The sequence below is a fragment of the Ciconia boyciana genome, chromosome 8 (assembly GCF_034638445.1).
Source record: "Ciconia boyciana chromosome 8, ASM3463844v1, whole genome shotgun sequence".
NCBI lineage: Eukaryota > Metazoa > Chordata > Aves > Ciconiiformes > Ciconiidae > Ciconia > Ciconia boyciana.
In genome coordinates this window covers 56394894-56413642 of record NC_132941.1, presented here as the reverse complement: position 1 = coordinate 56413642, position 18749 = coordinate 56394894, and the positions used below count along the sequence as shown (strand labels likewise).

At 42.0% G+C, this 18749-nt stretch overlaps 2 protein-coding genes across 6 annotated transcripts in view; one reads left to right on the top strand and one right to left on the bottom strand.

Annotated features, from left to right (window-relative positions):
- The window catches only part of VTI1A (vesicle transport through interaction with t-SNAREs 1A), a 280273-nt gene extending 278083 nt beyond the window's left edge, over nucleotides 1–2190 (bottom strand). For 2 of the 5 annotated variants that reach the window (XM_072871484.1, XM_072871481.1), the window contains exon 1: nucleotides 1613–2176. In XM_072871484.1, coding sequence (XP_072727585.1) covers nucleotides 1613–1706 — 94 coding nt within the window. In that variant the 5' untranslated portion in view covers nucleotides 1707–2176. Of the gene's footprint in view, nucleotides 1–1612 lie in introns of all 5 variants that reach the window. The other 3 variants (XM_072871482.1, XM_072871483.1, XM_072871480.1) reach the window with 3 other exon arrangements.
- Nucleotides 2191–2236: 46 nt separating this feature from the next.
- On the top strand, nucleotides 2237–14700 carry ZDHHC6 (zDHHC palmitoyltransferase 6). Its single transcript, XM_072871479.1, has 10 exons — nucleotides 2237–2645; nucleotides 4036–4127; nucleotides 7489–7648; nucleotides 8763–8924; nucleotides 9536–9589; nucleotides 11085–11252; nucleotides 11566–11607; nucleotides 12011–12156; nucleotides 12245–12288; nucleotides 14121–14700. The coding sequence occupies exons 1-10, from the start codon at nucleotides 2397–2399 to the stop codon at nucleotides 14222–14224; spliced, it is 1221 nt and encodes a 406-aa protein (XP_072727580.1). The 5' UTR covers nucleotides 2237–2396; the 3' UTR covers nucleotides 14225–14700.
- Nucleotides 14701–18749: the final 4049 nt, after the last annotated feature.

Here is an 18749-nt window from a genome sequence, read left to right as displayed (position 1 = left end):
ACCAGTTCTAAATTTCAATCACAGGAGCTCTTTGGATCTCTCCCTTCTTCATTTTGTAAGTCTCCATTAGAAAACAGAAAAAGCTTTCTACCTCGTAAGTACCTCCAGATTGTGACTGAATTATCCATTTCCCCCCCCCCGTCCTTTTTGCTAAGCTCAACAGCAAAATAGCTTTGTTAAGCTGATGAAAAGGCATAGTTTCCTGTCCTTTAATCATGCCTGTGACTGGTCACTGAACGCCAGTTTATTGGAAGACTTTCCAACTTGCTAAGATTAGAATTGGACATAACCTTCCAGAATCAGACCGACTGTTACTCAAAATACCCGTTTATTCATTTCAGATGTATTTTGGACATCTGAATTAGCGTTGGACTAAGATCGTATGTTTTAGTTGACCACCTACCTCGAATCCTGTTTAGAGTCCCTACTTCATCACTTCATGATGCATTTCCCACTCTAAAAGTAGGATGTTATTCTTTGGTCCTGGATGCATGATATTTTTTCCTTTAGTCATATGGAGAAGTATACCGTTAGTGTGTGTTTATTCCCTCCTCATATGATATCCACTCCTATGGTTTAAGTACCCTAAAGCTTTGGGAAACGTGCATAGGAAGCAGAGGCAGAAATATTTAATGACCTGGAAACAGAAGAGGCATTAAGTTTAGCTAGAAGAGGGACAGATGAGAAATCCACTAGTTTCAGCTTCCCCGTCTCATACTAAGAGCCCTATATTAGGGCACTGATTCATATGCGCTAGAAGATTCAGGTGGACTGATTAAAGAGATTATAATTTTCAGCTTTTTACCCCAACACTCTTATAGACATTATTGTCTCTACTGCAGGGATACATCATGAATCAGACCATGAATGCTGCAGGCTACTGGCAAACACATTAACGTAAATGAACACTGATATCTTTAAATCTGCTCCTACATGTGAGTCACCACAGTCGATTATCCAAATCAAACGTTTTAACAGTAGGCAGCAAAAATACAGATTCGGATTAAATCATGCACGAATTCTGTCCATGCCATATGAAAAAGACTTGATTTCCATTACTGATGTTGTGACACGATCACAATAAAAAGCATTCAGTAGCAATGCTGGTACAGGAAACATCCTCCCAGCTCTGACCCCTGCTCTGCTCAGCCCTTCAGTTGCGCTGGCATAACTTTGCGTGGCCCCGCAGCAAGTCAGAAGGGAAGGGCTGATCCTTACAGCTGACCAGCAAACAGTATTCTGTCAGGTTATTCTTAACACATTTCATGAGACAATTCGCCGCTCGAGCAGATGCGCACCCGGGGCAGGGAGGCGAATCCTGACTCTGCTGTGTAAGGAGCAAGAAAACACATTCGGGTGACGGGACGCAGAGACAGACCCCGCTAAAAACACACCATCACCCCCCGCCACCACCCCGAGCGCTCGTCGCTGGGAAGCCGGAGGCTCCGGGAGCCGGAGAGGCTCTTACAGACGGGCAGGACGGGCCTGCGGTGCGCAGCGAGAGCCGTGAAGCCGGAGAGCAGCGCAGGCGGCAGCCCAGCACGCCGGGCGACGACGGCCTCTCCGCGGCACCAGGCGAGCAGCCCCCCCGCCGCAGGCGCCCGCCGCTCACCTCCTACCAGCTTGGGCACCTTCCCGATCCTGCCCGTGATCTCGGCGGTCAGCACCGCGAAGTCCTGCTCGTAGCTCTCGAAATCGGAGGACATGGCGGCGGCGGCGGCGCTGGGGGAGGCCGCGGCCCCACTGCGCTCCGCGGGGACGCCGCGCTCGGCCGGGCACCCTCAGCCGCTCCGCACCGAGGCGCTTCCGCGTTCTGCTACCCGCAAAGGCGTCCCCCAGCCTCCGGGCGCCTCGCCACAGGTTCCGGCGAAACTCTCCGCCCCCGCTCAGGCGCTTTAACCAGCACGGCCCAGCTCCCCGCTGCCGCCCCGCCACCCCTTGGCGGGCTCGAACTGCAGCCCCGAGCCCAGAGGAGGAGAAGGAGAAGGCGAAGAAGGCGGCGGCGACCCGCTCGTGCCCTGCAACCCAGGACGCCGCAGCCCCCCGCGCCCCGCCTTGTAACCCTGCTTCTCCAGCGGAGCCGGGGCGGGGGGACGGGGCTGCGGCGCCGCCCGCGGGACGCTGTTTCCCGGCGGGACCCTATTGCCAACGGACTGCCGGGGGGCAGCGGCGGAGCCGGAGGCGCCGGCGGGCGGGGGCAAAGGCGGGCTCCGCTCCCCCCGCCTCCCCGGGCTGGCGGGGCGGGGCCGAGGCCCGCCGGGCCCCGACGCCTCCCCTTCCTCTCGGCGCTCCCTCTCTCTCGGCAGCCGGCGGGACGGCGCGGGGCTGAGCGCGGCGGGAGCCATGCGCGGCGGCGGCGGGGCGGTAGCGGCGGCGGGCGGGCGGCGGTAGCGGCCATGGGCGGGCCGGGGGGGCTGCGCCGGGCGCGGCGGCTGTGCCACTGGGGGCCGCTGGTGGCCCTGGCCGTGGTGGCCGTGTGCTCCGCCACCGCCATGGCGGACGCCGCGCTGTGGTACTGGCCCCTGGACACCGCCGGGGGAAGCGTCAACTTCATCATGCTCCTCAACTGGACCGTCATGATCCTCTACAACTACTTCAGCGCCATGTTTGTCGGCCCGGGGTACGTCCCTCTGGGGTGGACGCCGGTAAGCGCTGGCTTTCGATCGCCTCCTCCCCCGGCCGGGCTCGGTGAGGCGCGGGGCGGGGGCCGGGGCGGCGGTGCCGGGCGGGGGGACCGGCGGGCCTGCCCTTGTGCTGGGGCCGGCCTCTGAAAGGAGCGTGTCCAGGGATCGGAAAGGCAGTAGAAATCGCGTGTCTTTGATGCCACCATTTTTCCCCTTTCTCCCCGAAGAATGCAGCCAGCCCCTCAGGCCCCTCCTTTCTCCTTATCTTGTTTCGACATCTTCACTTTGGGCCTCTCCCGCTTTGCTGCTGCTTCCAGCGTGTCCAGTATGCTCCAGCTTACTCCATCCCTTCCTTGTTCTGTCAGTTACGGTGATCTGGGGCTGAACGGTAATGCTTCTTTATTGGCAGTAGTCGTTATGTTTTATAGACGCTTCTCAAAACAAAACGAGAGGAAACAAGTGCTGTGAGCCGGGAATGAGAACTTCAAGGTTATCTCCATGCTCGTGCAGACGCTGTTGTATTGAAGACTTTGCTGCTAGTAATAAGGATTAAAAGAACTTCATTTAGCAAATTTAATTTTTTTTATGTGAGCCACGAAACGACATGTTTCTCTTGTGTTCAATACAGTATTATAAGTCAAGGTAGAAATTTGCATTTCCTTTGCTTCAGTAATCCCTTGGAAGAGTAGTAGTCAAGGACCAGAACGGTACAGGTTCAGTATCTAAAGACAGCTGGACAGAGTTTGTGTTCCAGTGGCATGATATAAAGATTAGTAATAACTGCATTTCTACTTGTGGAATATTTCTCAGGACGGAGTCTAGTGAGAAGAGGATCCTGTTGTAGTCCTAGCAGGACAACTAGGTATTCCACTTTGTGAAGAGATGATTTTGGCAGTATTACTACTTGCTATCTACAAGTCTCTCTGTCTCTCATCTTGCTGTAGTTGGTGTATATGTGTGTGTAAGAGACAGAGGGTGGAAAACAAGAGCTGGTTGAACATTAATGGTTACCAGTACTGTATCTTAGTAGTAAGATTGGCTCATGGTATAAAATGGAGATACAAGGTGCACAAGCTTTTTTTTTTTAAATTATAAAGGCTTCATGCTGTTTTTTTTACTCTCAGAACTTCACTATGAAACCCTGCTTGTACAGTCACTCTTCCTGATGGAAGAACTGTTTATTTCTTTTAGCAACCAGCACTTTCAACAGTGGGAGATGGCTGTGTTGATAGCCAAGAGATGATTTCATTTTGGTTTTTTTCTCTCCTCGCCACCTACCATTAAATAGGGTTGGGTTATGAAACACACCCTGTCAGAAGAAAGCAAAGATGCTTAGGTTAGGAAAGTGCCAAAATATATATTGCCAGTAGAATGATGTATACGTCTAACATGCCTATTCTTCTGTTTAAAGGAAAAATCTCAGGATTGCATGTATCTCCAATACTGTAAAGTGTGTCAGTCTTATAAGGCACCACGTTCACACCACTGTCGAAAGTGTAACAGGTACTGTCTTTCTTTAAAATTGCTTTAAATCCATATTAAAGCAGCTTCGACTCTAATGATGAGGTATTAATATAATTTATTCTTCCCAGTCTTGTATTGTGCATTTTTAAAAGCCTTCTATATGAACACTATACCCGTTTGTGGTGGGTTGACCCTGGCTGGATGCCAGGTGCCCGCCACAGCCGCTCTGTCGCTCCCCTCCTCAGCTGGTCAGGAGAGAGAAAATACAATGAAAGGCTCATGGGTCGAGATAAGGAGAGGGAGAGATCACTCACCAATTACTGTCACAGGCAAAACGGACTCAACTTGGGGAAATTAGTTTAATTTATCGCCAATCAAATCAGAGTAAGGTAAGGAGAAAATAAAACCTAAATCTTAAAACACCTTCCCTCCACCCCTCCCTTCTTCCCAGGCTCAACTTCACTCCCAATTTTCCCTACCTCCTCCCCTGCCCCAGCAGCTCAGGGGGATGGGGAATGGGGGTTGCGGTCAGTTCATCACATGTTGTCTCTGCCGCTCCTTCCTCCTCAGGGGGAGGAATCCTCGCACTCTTCCCCTGCTCTGGCATGGGGTCCCTCCCACAGGAGACAGTCCTCCATGAACTTCTCCAACGCGAGTCCTTCCCACGGGCTGCAGTTCTTCACAAACTGCTCCAGCGTGGGTCCCTTCCACGGGGTGCAGTCCTTCAGGAACAGACTGGTCCAGCATGGGTCTCCCGCAGGGTCACAAGTCCTGCCAGCAAACCTGCTCCAGCGTGGGCTCCTCTCTCCACGGGTCCGCAGGTCCTGCCAGGAGCCTGCTCCAGCGTGGACTTCCCATGGGGTCACAGCCTCCTTTGGGCATCCACCTGCTCCAGCATGGGGTCCTCCATGGGCTGCGGGTAGATATCTGCTCCACTGTGGACCTCCATGGGCTGCAGGGGGACAGCCTGCCTCACCATGGTCTTCACCATGGGCTGCAGGGGAATCTCTGCTCCAGTGCCTGGAGCACCTCCTGCCCCTCCTTCTTCACTGACCTTGGTGTCTGCAGAGTTGTTCCTCTCGCATATTGTCGCTCCTCTCTCCTGCTGCTGATGTGCAGGTTTTTTTCCCTTCTTAAATATGTTATCCCAGAGGTATCCCATCGCTGATGGGCTTGGCCTTGGCCAGCAGCGGGTCTGTCTTGGAGCCAGCTGACATTGGCTCCATCAGACATAGGGGAAGCTTCTAGCAGCTTCTCACAGAAGCCACCCCTGTAGCCCCCATGCTACCAAAGCCTTGCCACACAAACCCAATACACCACTATTTCAAATATTTCCACTTTCTAGGTGTATGATTTCTATATGGTTTTACTGTGTCTTAGTTTAATAAATAAATCTGTCGCTAACATTTTCTTTTTAGCTTGAAATCAGTTCCTCTTAAGAACTTCTTAGCAGTATTAACAAAACATTGCAGTACTGTTTCAGGGAAGTGAGCCTGTGTAAATACCTAAAAATCTTTCAGTCCTTTGCAAGTTCTGAGTCCAAACATTCACCTGCTCAGAGAGTAGAAAAGCCTATTCTGTCATCTTTCCAAATGGGAGTTAAATGTTGATTTGAGTGGAAATTTTGGACTGTTCTTTATTGTTCCCTAAAGATTTTTTTAAAGGGGAGTCAGCATGTTAAGTGAACTAATAAGCCTTTTGGGTCAACTTAAAAAGTTTGTGTCTTGTTATGTGTTAGTCTTCCAACAGACTTGCTTTGAGCTAAGGGACGCTTTTATTATAAATAGCTGCACTGGAATTTAGTGCAGCTTGAAAAATGCAAGCCTTTGACAAAAAGTCAGATGTCTGCAGTCCAGGCTGTAGTTGCATTTATCTTGGGTTTACTGGACAGGTCCTCCTCTGAAGGACTATTAGAGAACGTGGTGAAAGGATAGTGCAACATAGGCATTCATTTGTTATTTCAATAAACACAAGATGCACAGTCAGTGTGCTTTTAGGAAGCAGAGAGTGAAACTGTAGAGCAGTGCTGTAATTTGGCTGCATCATCCTGGGATTTAAAATTAGACTCCTTTCCTTGAGTGACAATCTTTACACTGAGGACTTAGTAGAAAATGGCAGCAGATCCTGATGATTGTCTTGGCAAAAGCAAGTTCTTTAAATAATGTAGCTTTTGTCAAATAAAACAGAAGAAACTGCAGCACATTCTCCAAATCATTTTACTGTTATGCTTTAAGAATGTTCTGCCCCCTCAACTCTGGCCAAAGTAACTCGTTCCACATGTATTTCTAGCCTGTTGCAGTGAAGTAGGTAACTTAAACCACCACCAAAAGTCTTCTATGCTATGGCAAGTTTCAGTGCATGAATGGAGTCACTTCTTGTGGCCCACCTGAACGGGGTGAGGTTTCTAGCTAAGATCTGGGAACTTCTTCAGAAACACTTGTGCTGATAATTATGATTGCATGTTCAAGAACTTGTACAGTAGCAGTTGAGCATATGCTAATGAAGAATAATTAATTCTTTAAAAGGGAGAAACTGAACTTGCTGTTGGGAAGGGACTGGCTTAAAAGATAATGAGGTCAGTAGTTCCGAAACAGTTAACTTTTATTTTCAGAGGAGATGGATATTTGCGTAATTCAGTCCTTTGTTTATCACTTAGGTTTGGTGCAGATGAATTGCAACATTATAGTTAGTGACTTTTACACCTGTTAAGTTAAATCAATGCAATTTGGGATATGGACAAATCTTTTATCAGGTGTTTTTTTGCACCTGTAAGCTAAACCAAAATAACTAGCTTTATATCAAATACAAGAGTGTCTCTAGGGTGTTTATGCTTGTTAAATAGATTTTGAAAAGGTTTTACAGCGGTGTAAGGTCAATACATAGCAACTGATGAAGCCTTGAGAGGGTCTACTACTGAAAAGAAAGACGCATTAACACACTTCTGTCTGTGGATCTTTGTATGTTCTTTCTCCAAGTAGTTCACAGGGGATTTGATATTTCCTTTGTTTTCCTGGTGTGCTTATTTAAAAAAATTGGCAATAATATTAGTGCTTAATTACTGTGTTGATAGTTCTTACATGTCCCATTCTAGACCTCTGTCTCCTGGCTCTGGAATATGCTGTTTATTAGCAACTAGCAAGTCTGAGTAAAGAGGAGGAGGGATAATTAGGGAGGGTAGGACCTGGGACCACTTTTTATTTTGCTTTCTTTCACTCTACAACATGAAATATCATTCTGAATAGCAACAAAAAAAGAAACTACTGTGTTGATCTGTCAGAAATTGGTAGGTTTAAATGAATGAATGGAGGTCGAGTAGTAGAAAGTTAGCTGTCCTTTTCTTTGAGCTTTTTGAAAAACATCATACATGTCCTTTATATTAATCAATATTTATTATTCACAGATGTGTTATGAAGATGGATCACCATTGTCCTTGGATCAACAACTGTTGTGGGTACCAGAATCACGCATCTTTCACTCTGTTTCTCCTCTTAGCTCCACTGGGATGCATTCACGCTTCTTTCATATTTGTTATGACTATGTACACTCAGCTTTACAACAGAGTAAGAAAACATAATTAAATGCTTAAAATATTATTTAAGTCGAATGGGTAATTTATCTCTGGAAGTATGAGACAATTTGGTTTCCTGAGAAGCAGCATGTGGAATTCCTTGTTATTCTTTCAACATGTACTCTCAGTTCTGCTCTCCGCCTCTGAGAAGTATGTTCATTAATTGGAGGAGGATTCAGAGAAAGTTGTTTCTATTTTTCCTTTTTTTTTCTTTTTCTTCCTGTTGCTTGTGATAATCACTGGGAGTTTCCTAGAGCTTTGCATTGACTGAAGACAGTTTCTGAGTAGCACTTTAGAGAGAGAGAGAGACAGGCTGTGTTTTGGCTGGCACAGAAACTTGCTGCTATTTATTTCCAACACGCAAGTTATATGCTATTTATTTTCTTTTGCTTGCCACTTTTTTAGAATTGTATCCAATTCTTCAAGGAAAAAAAAAGTACATTATTTTTAGAACTAAAAATAAATTATGGTGGATTTGTTTTTAAATGGAAAAATTTAACTGCAGCAACAGTGAGCAAAGCTTGTTCTGGAATACATCCCTTGTCTCAGATCCATGGTTAAGATTATGAGCTTTGATTTCAGCCTTTGTGGTTGCAATGAAGAGCTTGAAAACATCAACTGAGTGTAACAGAAGAAGGCTGCATGTTGTATTTGCAGAGCAATAAGGTTGAGAACTGCTATCTGCTAAAGCTTTCAGAGGAAAACCTGTAGCCTTTCCATTGAAAATGGGTACTGTGCTATGCAAACATTTTCTATCTGAAACTGGTGAATGCGTTTTTGTTAATGTGCCAGAGTCCAGATTTTTTTGCCAATTTTGGGCCTAACTTGTGGAGCTTGCAAGATGGCGATTTTGGTTTAGCTTTCCATCTAGAGAAGGCCTACATCTAGCAAAGAATGTATTTCTGAAGAGGAAAAGTCTTTTGAATATGTTTGGGGGTTTTTTTGTTTATGGTTTGGTTTTTTTTTAAATTACTCTACTTGCATTATAAACCTGTCAGAAGTTGGACACTTACCTTCAGAGCCAGATTTCTTGATTTCTTATTGGTAACTTGTTTTGTTTCAGCAGTTAGAGTGTTCTAGAGCTGAATGATATTTTCCCTTTGCAGATATCTTTTGGGTGGAGTTCTGTAAAGATTGACATGAGTGCAGCCAAAAGAGACCCTCGACCCATTATTCCCTTTGGACTGTCTGCATTTGCTGCATCTTTATTTGCCTTAGGACTGGCATTAGGAACAACTATTGCTGTTGGTATGCTGTTTATTATCCAGGTAAGTTTATGGCTTCCATTACAAAGAAGTTAAAAGCTGTAAGTTTTGCCTCGTTGTGGAGCAGAAACAGAATTCAGGATTGAAATAGGAGCAGTTGTTTAGAGCTTATGTTGCTGTGTAATTTTTCCAGGGTTTTATGTTGCTTTCTCCCAGTTCCTCTGTTGTTACCACAATTTTTTAAAAATTATTTTTCATGGGAGAACTTGGAGGTAAAAATCTAATGAACTAAGGAAACATGAGATGGGCTTTATAAACTCTCTGGAAAAGGCAAAATACTTGGTATTTCAGGAGTACATGCCCCTAACGCTGAAAATAGGTATAAACATGCCTGATATATTACTTCAAATGTTTGAGATCTTTGTAAGGAAACAAAAATACACATTTTAAGCATAGACTGAAATACTGTGTGGTACTAAGTGTATAATTCTAGAGGATAGCATTAGCATCTATGCTGAATCTTAATTTTGAACGTTTTATATGTTTCAGTTAAGCCTATAAAAGTTGCTTTGTTCTTTAAAGCAAATTTAGTTTGTTAAATGACATTTTCTTTGCTTAGCTGATGTATCTCTGCAGAAAATCAATGCTAATTTCACCTAACACTTTTATTTTAGATGAAAGTCATTTTGACAAATAAAACTTCAATCGAGTCCTGGATTGAAGAAAAGGTAAGCTTTTATTACAGTATTCTTGTACTGCATTGTCACAAAGTTTATACTCCATATTTGCCAGTTTCTTGTTTCACCTCTCTGGATTTAAACCAAAGGTGTCATTTCAATTCACCACTGACCTAACACCTACAACCACCTTTTCCCTTACTGTCTCTGAAATACATGAGAAATCATTTAACTGCATAGATTTTGTTTGTTTGTTTGGGGGAATTGGTGTGAACATAGAAAAATATTTGCTTTTAAGAGACTTTGCTTATCTACTTGGAATATGTGGGTGTTTTCGTCTGAAACTTGAGTTGTCTTTGCTTCTCGTTATGCCTGCCTGTGTCTAATTGTCCACCTCCCCTACCCATTCTAGGTGGCATGTTTTGGCTTATGATTTTCCTCATTTTCTACTTCTCTGATGAAACTTGGGAGGATTTTCCATGATTTTGAAGAAGTACTATAAAATAATGACATACCTAGTCTTTTCTCCTTTAAATTTATCTTTGATTTCCATATCTTTATAGAGGTTTTCACAAGATTTTTCAGAATAAATATACCCAAACAGCAGAAGTTAAGTTTAGAGGAAGCAAAACTGACTCAGTGTTTAGAAACTAGTTCAGTGCTACCAGCTTATTTTTTATAAGTCCACAAACATTTTGTTATTATCTTGTTGTCTTTCTTTTATTCTGTGTCAAAGTTAGCATGAGGATCTTGACTGTGTATAAGTACCTAAGTATTGTAATGCCTTCTCTTTGCACGGACTCTGCTGGATCCTAGTCCTATTAGACCTTTGAATCTCAATGGAACATAAATGAAAGAAAACCCTGGTACAACTATGTAGTAGAATTTGGAATAATCTGTGAAAATTTTTACTATAAAACACAGGCTGCTAATATGTCCCTTCTGAAAACTGAACACAGGCTGTAATACATAAGTGTTTAATAAAAACGACCTTGTTGTGACAAAGAGAACAAACTCTTCTGTGGCTGCTCCACTAGATGTCATTGTTACTGAAAGAATGAAAAGTTCATAACTGCAGAATGTGGGAGATTCAGAGCATGCCTGTATACGCAATTCTTAGGGATGGAATAGACACTACCAATGTTGAATTATGCTCATGATCATTAATCAAAGAATCCTGAGCTGTGGAAGTCTTTGTATGTGACTGAGAAATAGTCAGGCATCAATCTTTAAAAAAAACCCATAAAATCAGAGCACGGAGTGGATTAATCAGTGTAGCCAGTTGACTCTGTTGTTAAAGAGTAAAAGGGAGGGGAGGGAGGCGGGGGACCCAAACCAGACACACTTCTAAATACCATGATTGTTATAAGTAGTTTTAAATGCCTGGGTTAATATAGCAGGAATTTACTGCTCTTGCCCCAAAATCTTTGCCTTTAGGTCTCATGGACCCATACAGGGCTTATGACCTGGCCTTCTTAATATTTGCTGCTCGATTGCAGTTTGTAGGGTATGTTTTTATGTACTGTATTTCTTAATTATTTTCCAGGCCAAAGACAGAATCCAGTACTACCAAACGGGTGAGACCTTTATTTTTCCCTATGACATGGGAAGTAAATGGAAGAACTTCAAGCAAGTGTTTACATGGTCTGGGATTCCTGAGGGAGATGGTCTGGATTGGCCAGTAAGAGATGGCTGTCATCAATACAGTTTGACGGTAATTGATCTTTAATGATATCTCAAGTTAATCCTCCCCACTATCCAATTGCCTGCTTTCCTTTGCAGTAATATACCAGCTTTTTAAATAACTAAAATAGACTGACTAGTAATACATATACTTAAGAAATAGTTCTGTCAAGTGTTCTCCCATTTTTGATAGACTAAAAAGTTATGCTTTCGTGAGTGCTTTTAAATGCTTAATGATATTGCCTGTGTTTGTTGAATGGTTTCAACTGACTTCATTTTGTGTTGAATACACAAGTCCTCTTAAACCAAACAGTGCCTAAATTTCTATTTATAATCATTTATAGATAGAGCAACTGAAACAGAAAGCAGACAAGCGAGTAAGAAGCGTAAGTATTTGTGAAGTGTGGTCTGAAATGACTTTGAAATATCAGTATAAATAAATGTAAGTAATTGCTGAGACTATTTCTTTTCTTGATTTTAAACTTAGCAATTAAATAAAGACTTTGTGTTTCCACACAAACAATGTGCTGCAACCTCTGCTTAATTAAACGTAGCATTTAGCTTTCTTTGCCTTTGCTCCTTAGTTTCCAGATAGTAAGAAACATGATAATAAAGATGACTGTGCTTCATTGTTAAGCAGTTAATTTAGAATTTAGAGTCCCTTTGACAGCTGTTGTCATTATGCTCAAATCTAATGATATGCTTGAATTGATTTTTTTGGTATGAAACTGTTAGCAAGGCCATAACTCCTTACAATAATATATTGCCATGTTCTGTTCAAATTTGTAGGTGCGGTATCGAGCCGTAGAAGATTACAGTGGTGTCTGCTGCCCTGTGACTAAAGGTGTTAAAACATTCTTCACAACACCGTGCACTGAAGAACCTAGAATTGCATTGAGTAAAGGGGATCTGATTTTAGCCACAAGAGGCTTAAAGTTAGTGGCTCCACACCTTTATGTTTGGTTAAAAGAAATATTGAGATGAGTTCTGGCATCTAACTACCTATTACGCTTTCTTCCCCAGACACTGGATGTATGGTGAGAAGATTCTCGACTCAGCTGCTGATGGTATGAAGCAGTTATTTTCACTTTTTCTGTTGAATATTACTAATCAATTTTATAGCTGTCTAGAAATGTGGACAATATTATATGTTCAGTTCTCAAAATGTATAATGTCTGACCTTATTGGCATTAGCTTCCCTCTAAAACCACATCCACAGTTTTTACCCTTTACATCTGGTAGACTTGTCAGTTTTAATAAACATTAAATGAATCTGTCAGACTGAAAGAACATGCATCTAGTAGTTTATTGAAGGTTAAGTAGGAGGGGGGACACTTCTTCGTATTCTAAGAAAAAGTTAGACTTACAGACTCTAAAGAGGTTAATGATGATTTCTTTTTTTGATATTTAAATAGTGGTCTGTCTTAAACACATTCAGATTTCCTACCTAAACACCCCGTATATATATAAGACCTAGGATTACTCTTTGTACATCTTAAAAACAAGGAGATGTTACGTCTTTGGTTTGGGATCAATTCCAAGGACTTTGACATGTGTTTACAAAACTAACAACTACAGCTATCAAAGACGTTAAGGACTCCTGCTGGTCTGCAGACAGATGACAACATTACAGCCACCTGCATTGAAATTTTTACATTTTTTACTTTAGCCTTCCTTCTTAGGACTGAGCTAAAATTTTACCTGCCAGAGGGTGCGTTGGATTTTGTTGTCTCTTCCAAACAAATGTTAATTCATTGCATGTACATTCCGTGTTGGCAAAAGAGAGGCAGCCAACAGTCACTACATTGAAAGAGTCCATGCTTTTCATGGGAGGTCTGAGACCTTCATGGGCTAGAAGTGCTTTGGCAGCTCACTCCAATGAACTGTTTCAAACATCAAACCTAAATGAGTCATTGAAATTAGCATGGTAATAGTTTGTATTGCATTGCTTATTATGAAGATTAGAAGGAGATGTCTGTGCTATATCAAATGGGTTTTTTTAAAATCGGGTGAAATGTGGTCTGGGTGGGGAACTTGGTGTATACTGAGAGGATGGATTAGAATTCAAAATAGCATTGGCATTTTGGAGAACTAGGCTTCAAAAATAGGATTAGATTTGTTAGGAATGTATAGCAAAATGCTATAAAGAGGCAGGAATAACAAGCTGCACTATAACAAGATGGAAAAATTAATGATTAAGTAGCAGTTCTTCTGAGGAAAAAAAGAGTCAATCATAATCTTAAGATGAGTCAACACTTGCAAAAAAAAGAAAAAAGCATGTATCTTCCCAGATGCATGTAATAATCCTTCCATCCTACTCAGCATTGGCAGGGACTCATCTGAAACACTGCCACAAGTAAAAGCAGTTACTGCATCTCAAGAAAGAGGAAGATCAGCTGTAAAAGGTTGAGAGGAAAACAATGAGAGTAATCAGAGTACTAGAAAATGTGACTTATAAGGGAAAGCTGAAAGAATTGGGATGGCTTACTTGGAGAGGAAAAGGAGATAGGAGAAAGCCAGGGAATGTGCAAATAGTCATCAGCTGTGTGAAAGTCTGTTGTAGAGAAGGTTCTTAGCTGCTTCCTCTGTCCCTGGTGTGTAGAAAGAGGAGTTGTGAACTTGAATTCTAGACAGAAAGATTCAGATAGGGTATTAGGAAAGATTTTCTCATAGTAAGGAAGGTAAAGCACTGGAAAACTTTGGAGATCTCTGGAAACATTTTACGCAGTGGGAGAGAATCCATGTGTCCCCAGGCAACGATGTTAGGAATGACTTAGATGTCCTGCCTTGGAGAAGAAAATAACCTAGGTAACCTCTTGATGTCTCTTCCAGTCCTTTGTTTTTCCTCTGTAGTGGGTCATGTTTTGTTCCAAGTTAATGCAACTTTTCATGTCTTAAGGTGGAATAAGAGAACGAGGCTGGTTCCCTAGGAAATGTGTGGAAAAATGCCAGTATGACTCTGAAACGGATCAACCAGTGGATGGAGAGAAGAAAACCAGATAGCCTTCTCATTTTTTAAATAAGAAATGGAATTTTTACTTCAGACCACAATCCTTTACTTGAAATTTTCTGTGTATAACTTTAGACTTATGCAATGAATATGTTAGGGCAAGGTTTTATTTTCCTCGCAGCTGAAAGGGTTGGATATGCCTGTGCCATGGTTTGCGTACTTTTTAAACAATAAATAATTGAAGAAGCCATTCAGTGGATTGCCTTCAAGATGCATCTTTTTCATCCCAAGTCAGGGTTTGGGTTTTTTTGCTGTTTAAATTGCATTCTGAGGGTTCATATTTTAGGTTTTTTCCTCAACTGCATCCGATTGTGATGCGTGCTGCTTACCTTTTGTATTTTACTTTCTCTGAAGCTGCCCCTGAAAACTATAAAATAAGCATCTGATTCAAATTCAAGATAAAATTTGTTACCTGTGACTTTTAATGATGTGAATTGTCCACCTCAAATAAATGATACATTCATATTCACTTGTGGATTTAATTGTTCTTAGACCTACAAGAACTTGTTTATAGGCATGGGAACATAAACTGACTGGGAAGTAAAGATTTCACTGTTATAAGTTGTTTTTCAAGGTTAGAAAGACTTCAGCTGTTGCTGTAAGAATATTCTGGCCTTTTAATGGCAAAAAAATATAGCCAGCTGTATCTGCTCCCTCTGAAATCTGAGCATGTACCCAAGAGACTACAGTTTTTGATCTATCTTAGAGTGAAAGGAAGCAGTAGTACTAAGAATGAAAATTTTTGTGAGCCTAGTTGCTACTAAGTGATTAACACCTTTCCTAAAGTGGTTTTATTTAGCATCTGGTATGGATTATTAGAAGGAAGACCTTAAAATGGAGTAACCTGTACCAGCTGAAGACTTTCTCAACGTATCCTAAATGCAGCAGGTGGTTTTGTTCTCTCATAGTTAGTCTAGTTGCATGTCACACGTTGAGAGTTTTTGCAAATTACTGTTTTAAACTAACACCTCGTTTACCTCCACCTGCATGAGTTGTCTCAGGCAGATGAGCATTTCTTAATATTAAGTGTATAGAAATAACTACATACAGACAAGCCAGCATTAGTCCTGTAAGCTCCTACTCAGACTCTTTATCTCCAGCACAAAGCCAGTTTTTTGTTACCTGCTGCTGTGCGTTAGTGAGTGAGCCATAATGATGGTGAGCCATAATCCTAGGCTGCTTCTGAGCTGTGGCAATGGACAGTTTGTGTCCAGTTTCAGTAGTTTGCAAGCAGGTGCTTTGCCCCTCTTGAAATCAAAGCACTTATTTTCTAGAAGCAGGCTTCATTAGAGGTATAGGAGTGTATCATACTCCTAGTTTTCCTGATAGCAAGAGCCAAAAGGCCATAACTCGGCAAGATGTAGCTGTTTTGGAATATGTGTAGAAATTAATATGAAAACCTCCAAACTGCATGGAATACTCTTAGTCTCAACTGCAGTACTTTCTGTTCCATGTCTGGAGTCTAGAACCAACCAAAGATTACAAAAATAAGCTTGTCTTCCAGCTGAGGAAGCTGGCAGCTAAGGACCTCTTTTCTTCACTTTGAAATGATTAAGTAGCTGCTACCTGTATTAGCAGGCAGCAATTAGCAGTGTAATAGGAACAGATTAACAGCACTAATGACCACAGCTGATCATTAGCTATTAGAAGGGGAATTTATGTAAACTGTGGTCTGTTTATAGGGGACTGAATATCTTTTAGCGGTTGAAGAGCATCTTCATCTCTATTTCAACTTTCATCTGAGCAGAATTTTGCACACCGGGATCACTCTGCGCTGAACTACAGCATGGCCAGGAGCTGTGCTTCAGAAGTGCACTTAAAATCTGAAGTGGACTCTATATGCTTGCTTTTTTTTTTTTTTTTAATGCTTTCATCTTGTTTCCTTGTAGCCATAACTTCAGTCCCACCTCTTGCCTTTTGTAGCACAGGTAACTGGTGTTTCTATTTACCATTACAACACCTTCACTCAGCAGTGCTTGCCTACAAACGACCAGCCAAAACAAAATGCATACCTCCTAAAGGTGTTTAGAGATTCTGCAGCCAAGAAAATACAAGCTGTCTTTCCATTGCTGAAAACAACTATCAGAGCATGAAGTTTAAAGACAAACCACCTCTAAGGAACTCTGATTCTTAATACTAGTAGATTTTCTTTTCCTTCCTTTCTACCATCCCATTCTACCTTTTTTCTTTTTCTTTATTCCCCAAGCCCTGCTTTTTGCTCGAGGAAGACCTTTGTTTACTAAGGAAAGGAGCAGGTATAGATTTGACATAGCTGTTCTGTGTTCTGCAGTGATTCATCAGGGAATTCAGTTGATTTTCTTTTAGGTTCAAATCCCTAGAGAAGCCAGGTCTGGGGGAAGCAAAAAGCAAATGTATTTTTCGTACAGCAATTAGCTCTATTAAACTATCTCTTGCTTTTCCCTGAGGGAAGAATTGCTCTTTTTATGTAAAATTTTGAGCTTTGCATCCTTTCCATCACCTGACAGCAAGTCTAGACTTGCAATGCCACGCTACCCTAGCTCAGGCTCTAGTATGATGGAAGGTAAGGGCAACTGCATACTGAAGTGGAACCCTGCCCTCCTGTTTAAAGAAAAACAATGAAATAGACTAATAAGAAATAGCCACCTACTTTAGTTCAGGCAGTTTTTGCACCAAAACAGAAGCAGAATCTGTCATAAAAGCAAACAATACTGGCCATGGTAAGTGGACATCTCAGTCAGGCTGTTCAACCACCAAATCAATGAAAATTTTGCTTTCTACTCATCTGCCCTCGCTTTGGCCTCCAATACGAAGAGACTCTCCTTTGCAGAGTGAAGCCACTGACTGTGCCAGGTGTCTCAGTTCTTAATGAGGAAGGGGCTAGATTACATATACAACAGGCTGTGCAAGACACTAGCCGTGGTGTTCTCATGCCTGGTAACTTTGACGTGATTACCAATAGTAAAAGAAATCAATGATGAAAGAGTTCTCTCCTCCTCAACAGTATTAACCAAGAGGCTTCTGATTTTAATGCAGATCTCTTAAGAGTTGAGCAAATACAAGCTCGTGCTAGAGTTTCAGCATCTCCCATATAGTTAGTTTTTCAAATGCAAAGTAGTGACCAGGAGGAGAAAAGAGAACTTCCCATGCTGGGAAGCCAGTGATTTGCAGGTTATTTAGTTTTTACAATTGAGTTGCCTAGCTAGGGCATTAGAGAATGATTCTAGCACTGTCTTGAGAGCATTGATTGAAATAAGAACCTCATTAAAGCCAAATTATGAATTAAGAGTCAGTATTTCCCTCTGAACACTTCCTCTCTGGATCAGGAACAGAAGAGACTAACCAGTAATTATTAAGTTGCAGGCACAGGGGTTGTTTCATAGAGATGGAAAGAAAATACACTTAACAAATTGTATTTTGGTATACAATTGTTATATTGGTATACAATTGTTTGGAGAGCCAAAATCAGGCAATCTAATTTCTGATGCAGTACATATGAGTTGTTTCTAATTCGTTATGTAAAAGGAAGCTATATTATCAACATTCATATTAAATATCTGCCTTATGTGAATCATATCTTTATTAGTCATGGTATCTCATTATTCAGCAAGTATACACATCTATACTCCAGACCAAATGGATCAGTTCATAATGGACAGCTATTAGATGAGAGCTTTTTAAAGCAAAGAGAGAGGAATGGATGTTATTTTTAGCACCAATCTCTGTATCATGGGAAAAAAAGTTGCAGAGTTGAACTTCATTGTACCTATAGCCATCCTTACCTCAAATCTTTGTTCACTGGGTATAACAGTGCTTCAAGTAGCTTTCTGTAGTGCTCAAACAATAGCCTGAAATAATTTTTCCATCATTTCAATGCAAGCATGCCTAAAGCATACCTGTTTTCACTTCAAATCTACAGTGTGTAAGCAGTTCTTACAGCAGAAGCAGCACCCAAAAGACCAGTTTCAGACCAATGTACACTTCAGTTGCTGTGTGTGGTTTATTAGTCAGACAGTGCCATTACCCACTCAGTTCTGTCTTTGTAACAGTTACTAGCAGATGCCACAGACATGAAAAATCTAAAGCACTGGAGTTTGCCACTGTGAGAAGAGGCTTAATTGCCATTAAGAGCAAACCAAGTTCTACTGTATTAGAAAGTGACCTGTACAAAGTTACTACTATCTGAGATGTGGCATGGAAAAGTAGGCATTCTCTACTCAGTTCACAAATAAGAGATCTCTTTAAGCTTAGTGAAGCACTGTGATTGGTATCTGAACACTGCTAGTTGAAGGGCCCACCACAGAGTGCTGGGCTTCAACATCCAAGCAGATCTCTGTAGGGAAGTTTCACTTGTTGATATAATAAACAAAGTACTTTCCAGGCACTGCAGCAGGTGGCATCACAGGATTCAGCCTCAAATTTATACAGATCTCAGCTGCACTAGATTTACTGTCCCCAACTGAACTGCTCATCAGGACCTAAAACCAGTTTCAGTATACATTTCTTCTTCCCTCTGGCTCCTTTTTTTCTCCCCAGTCT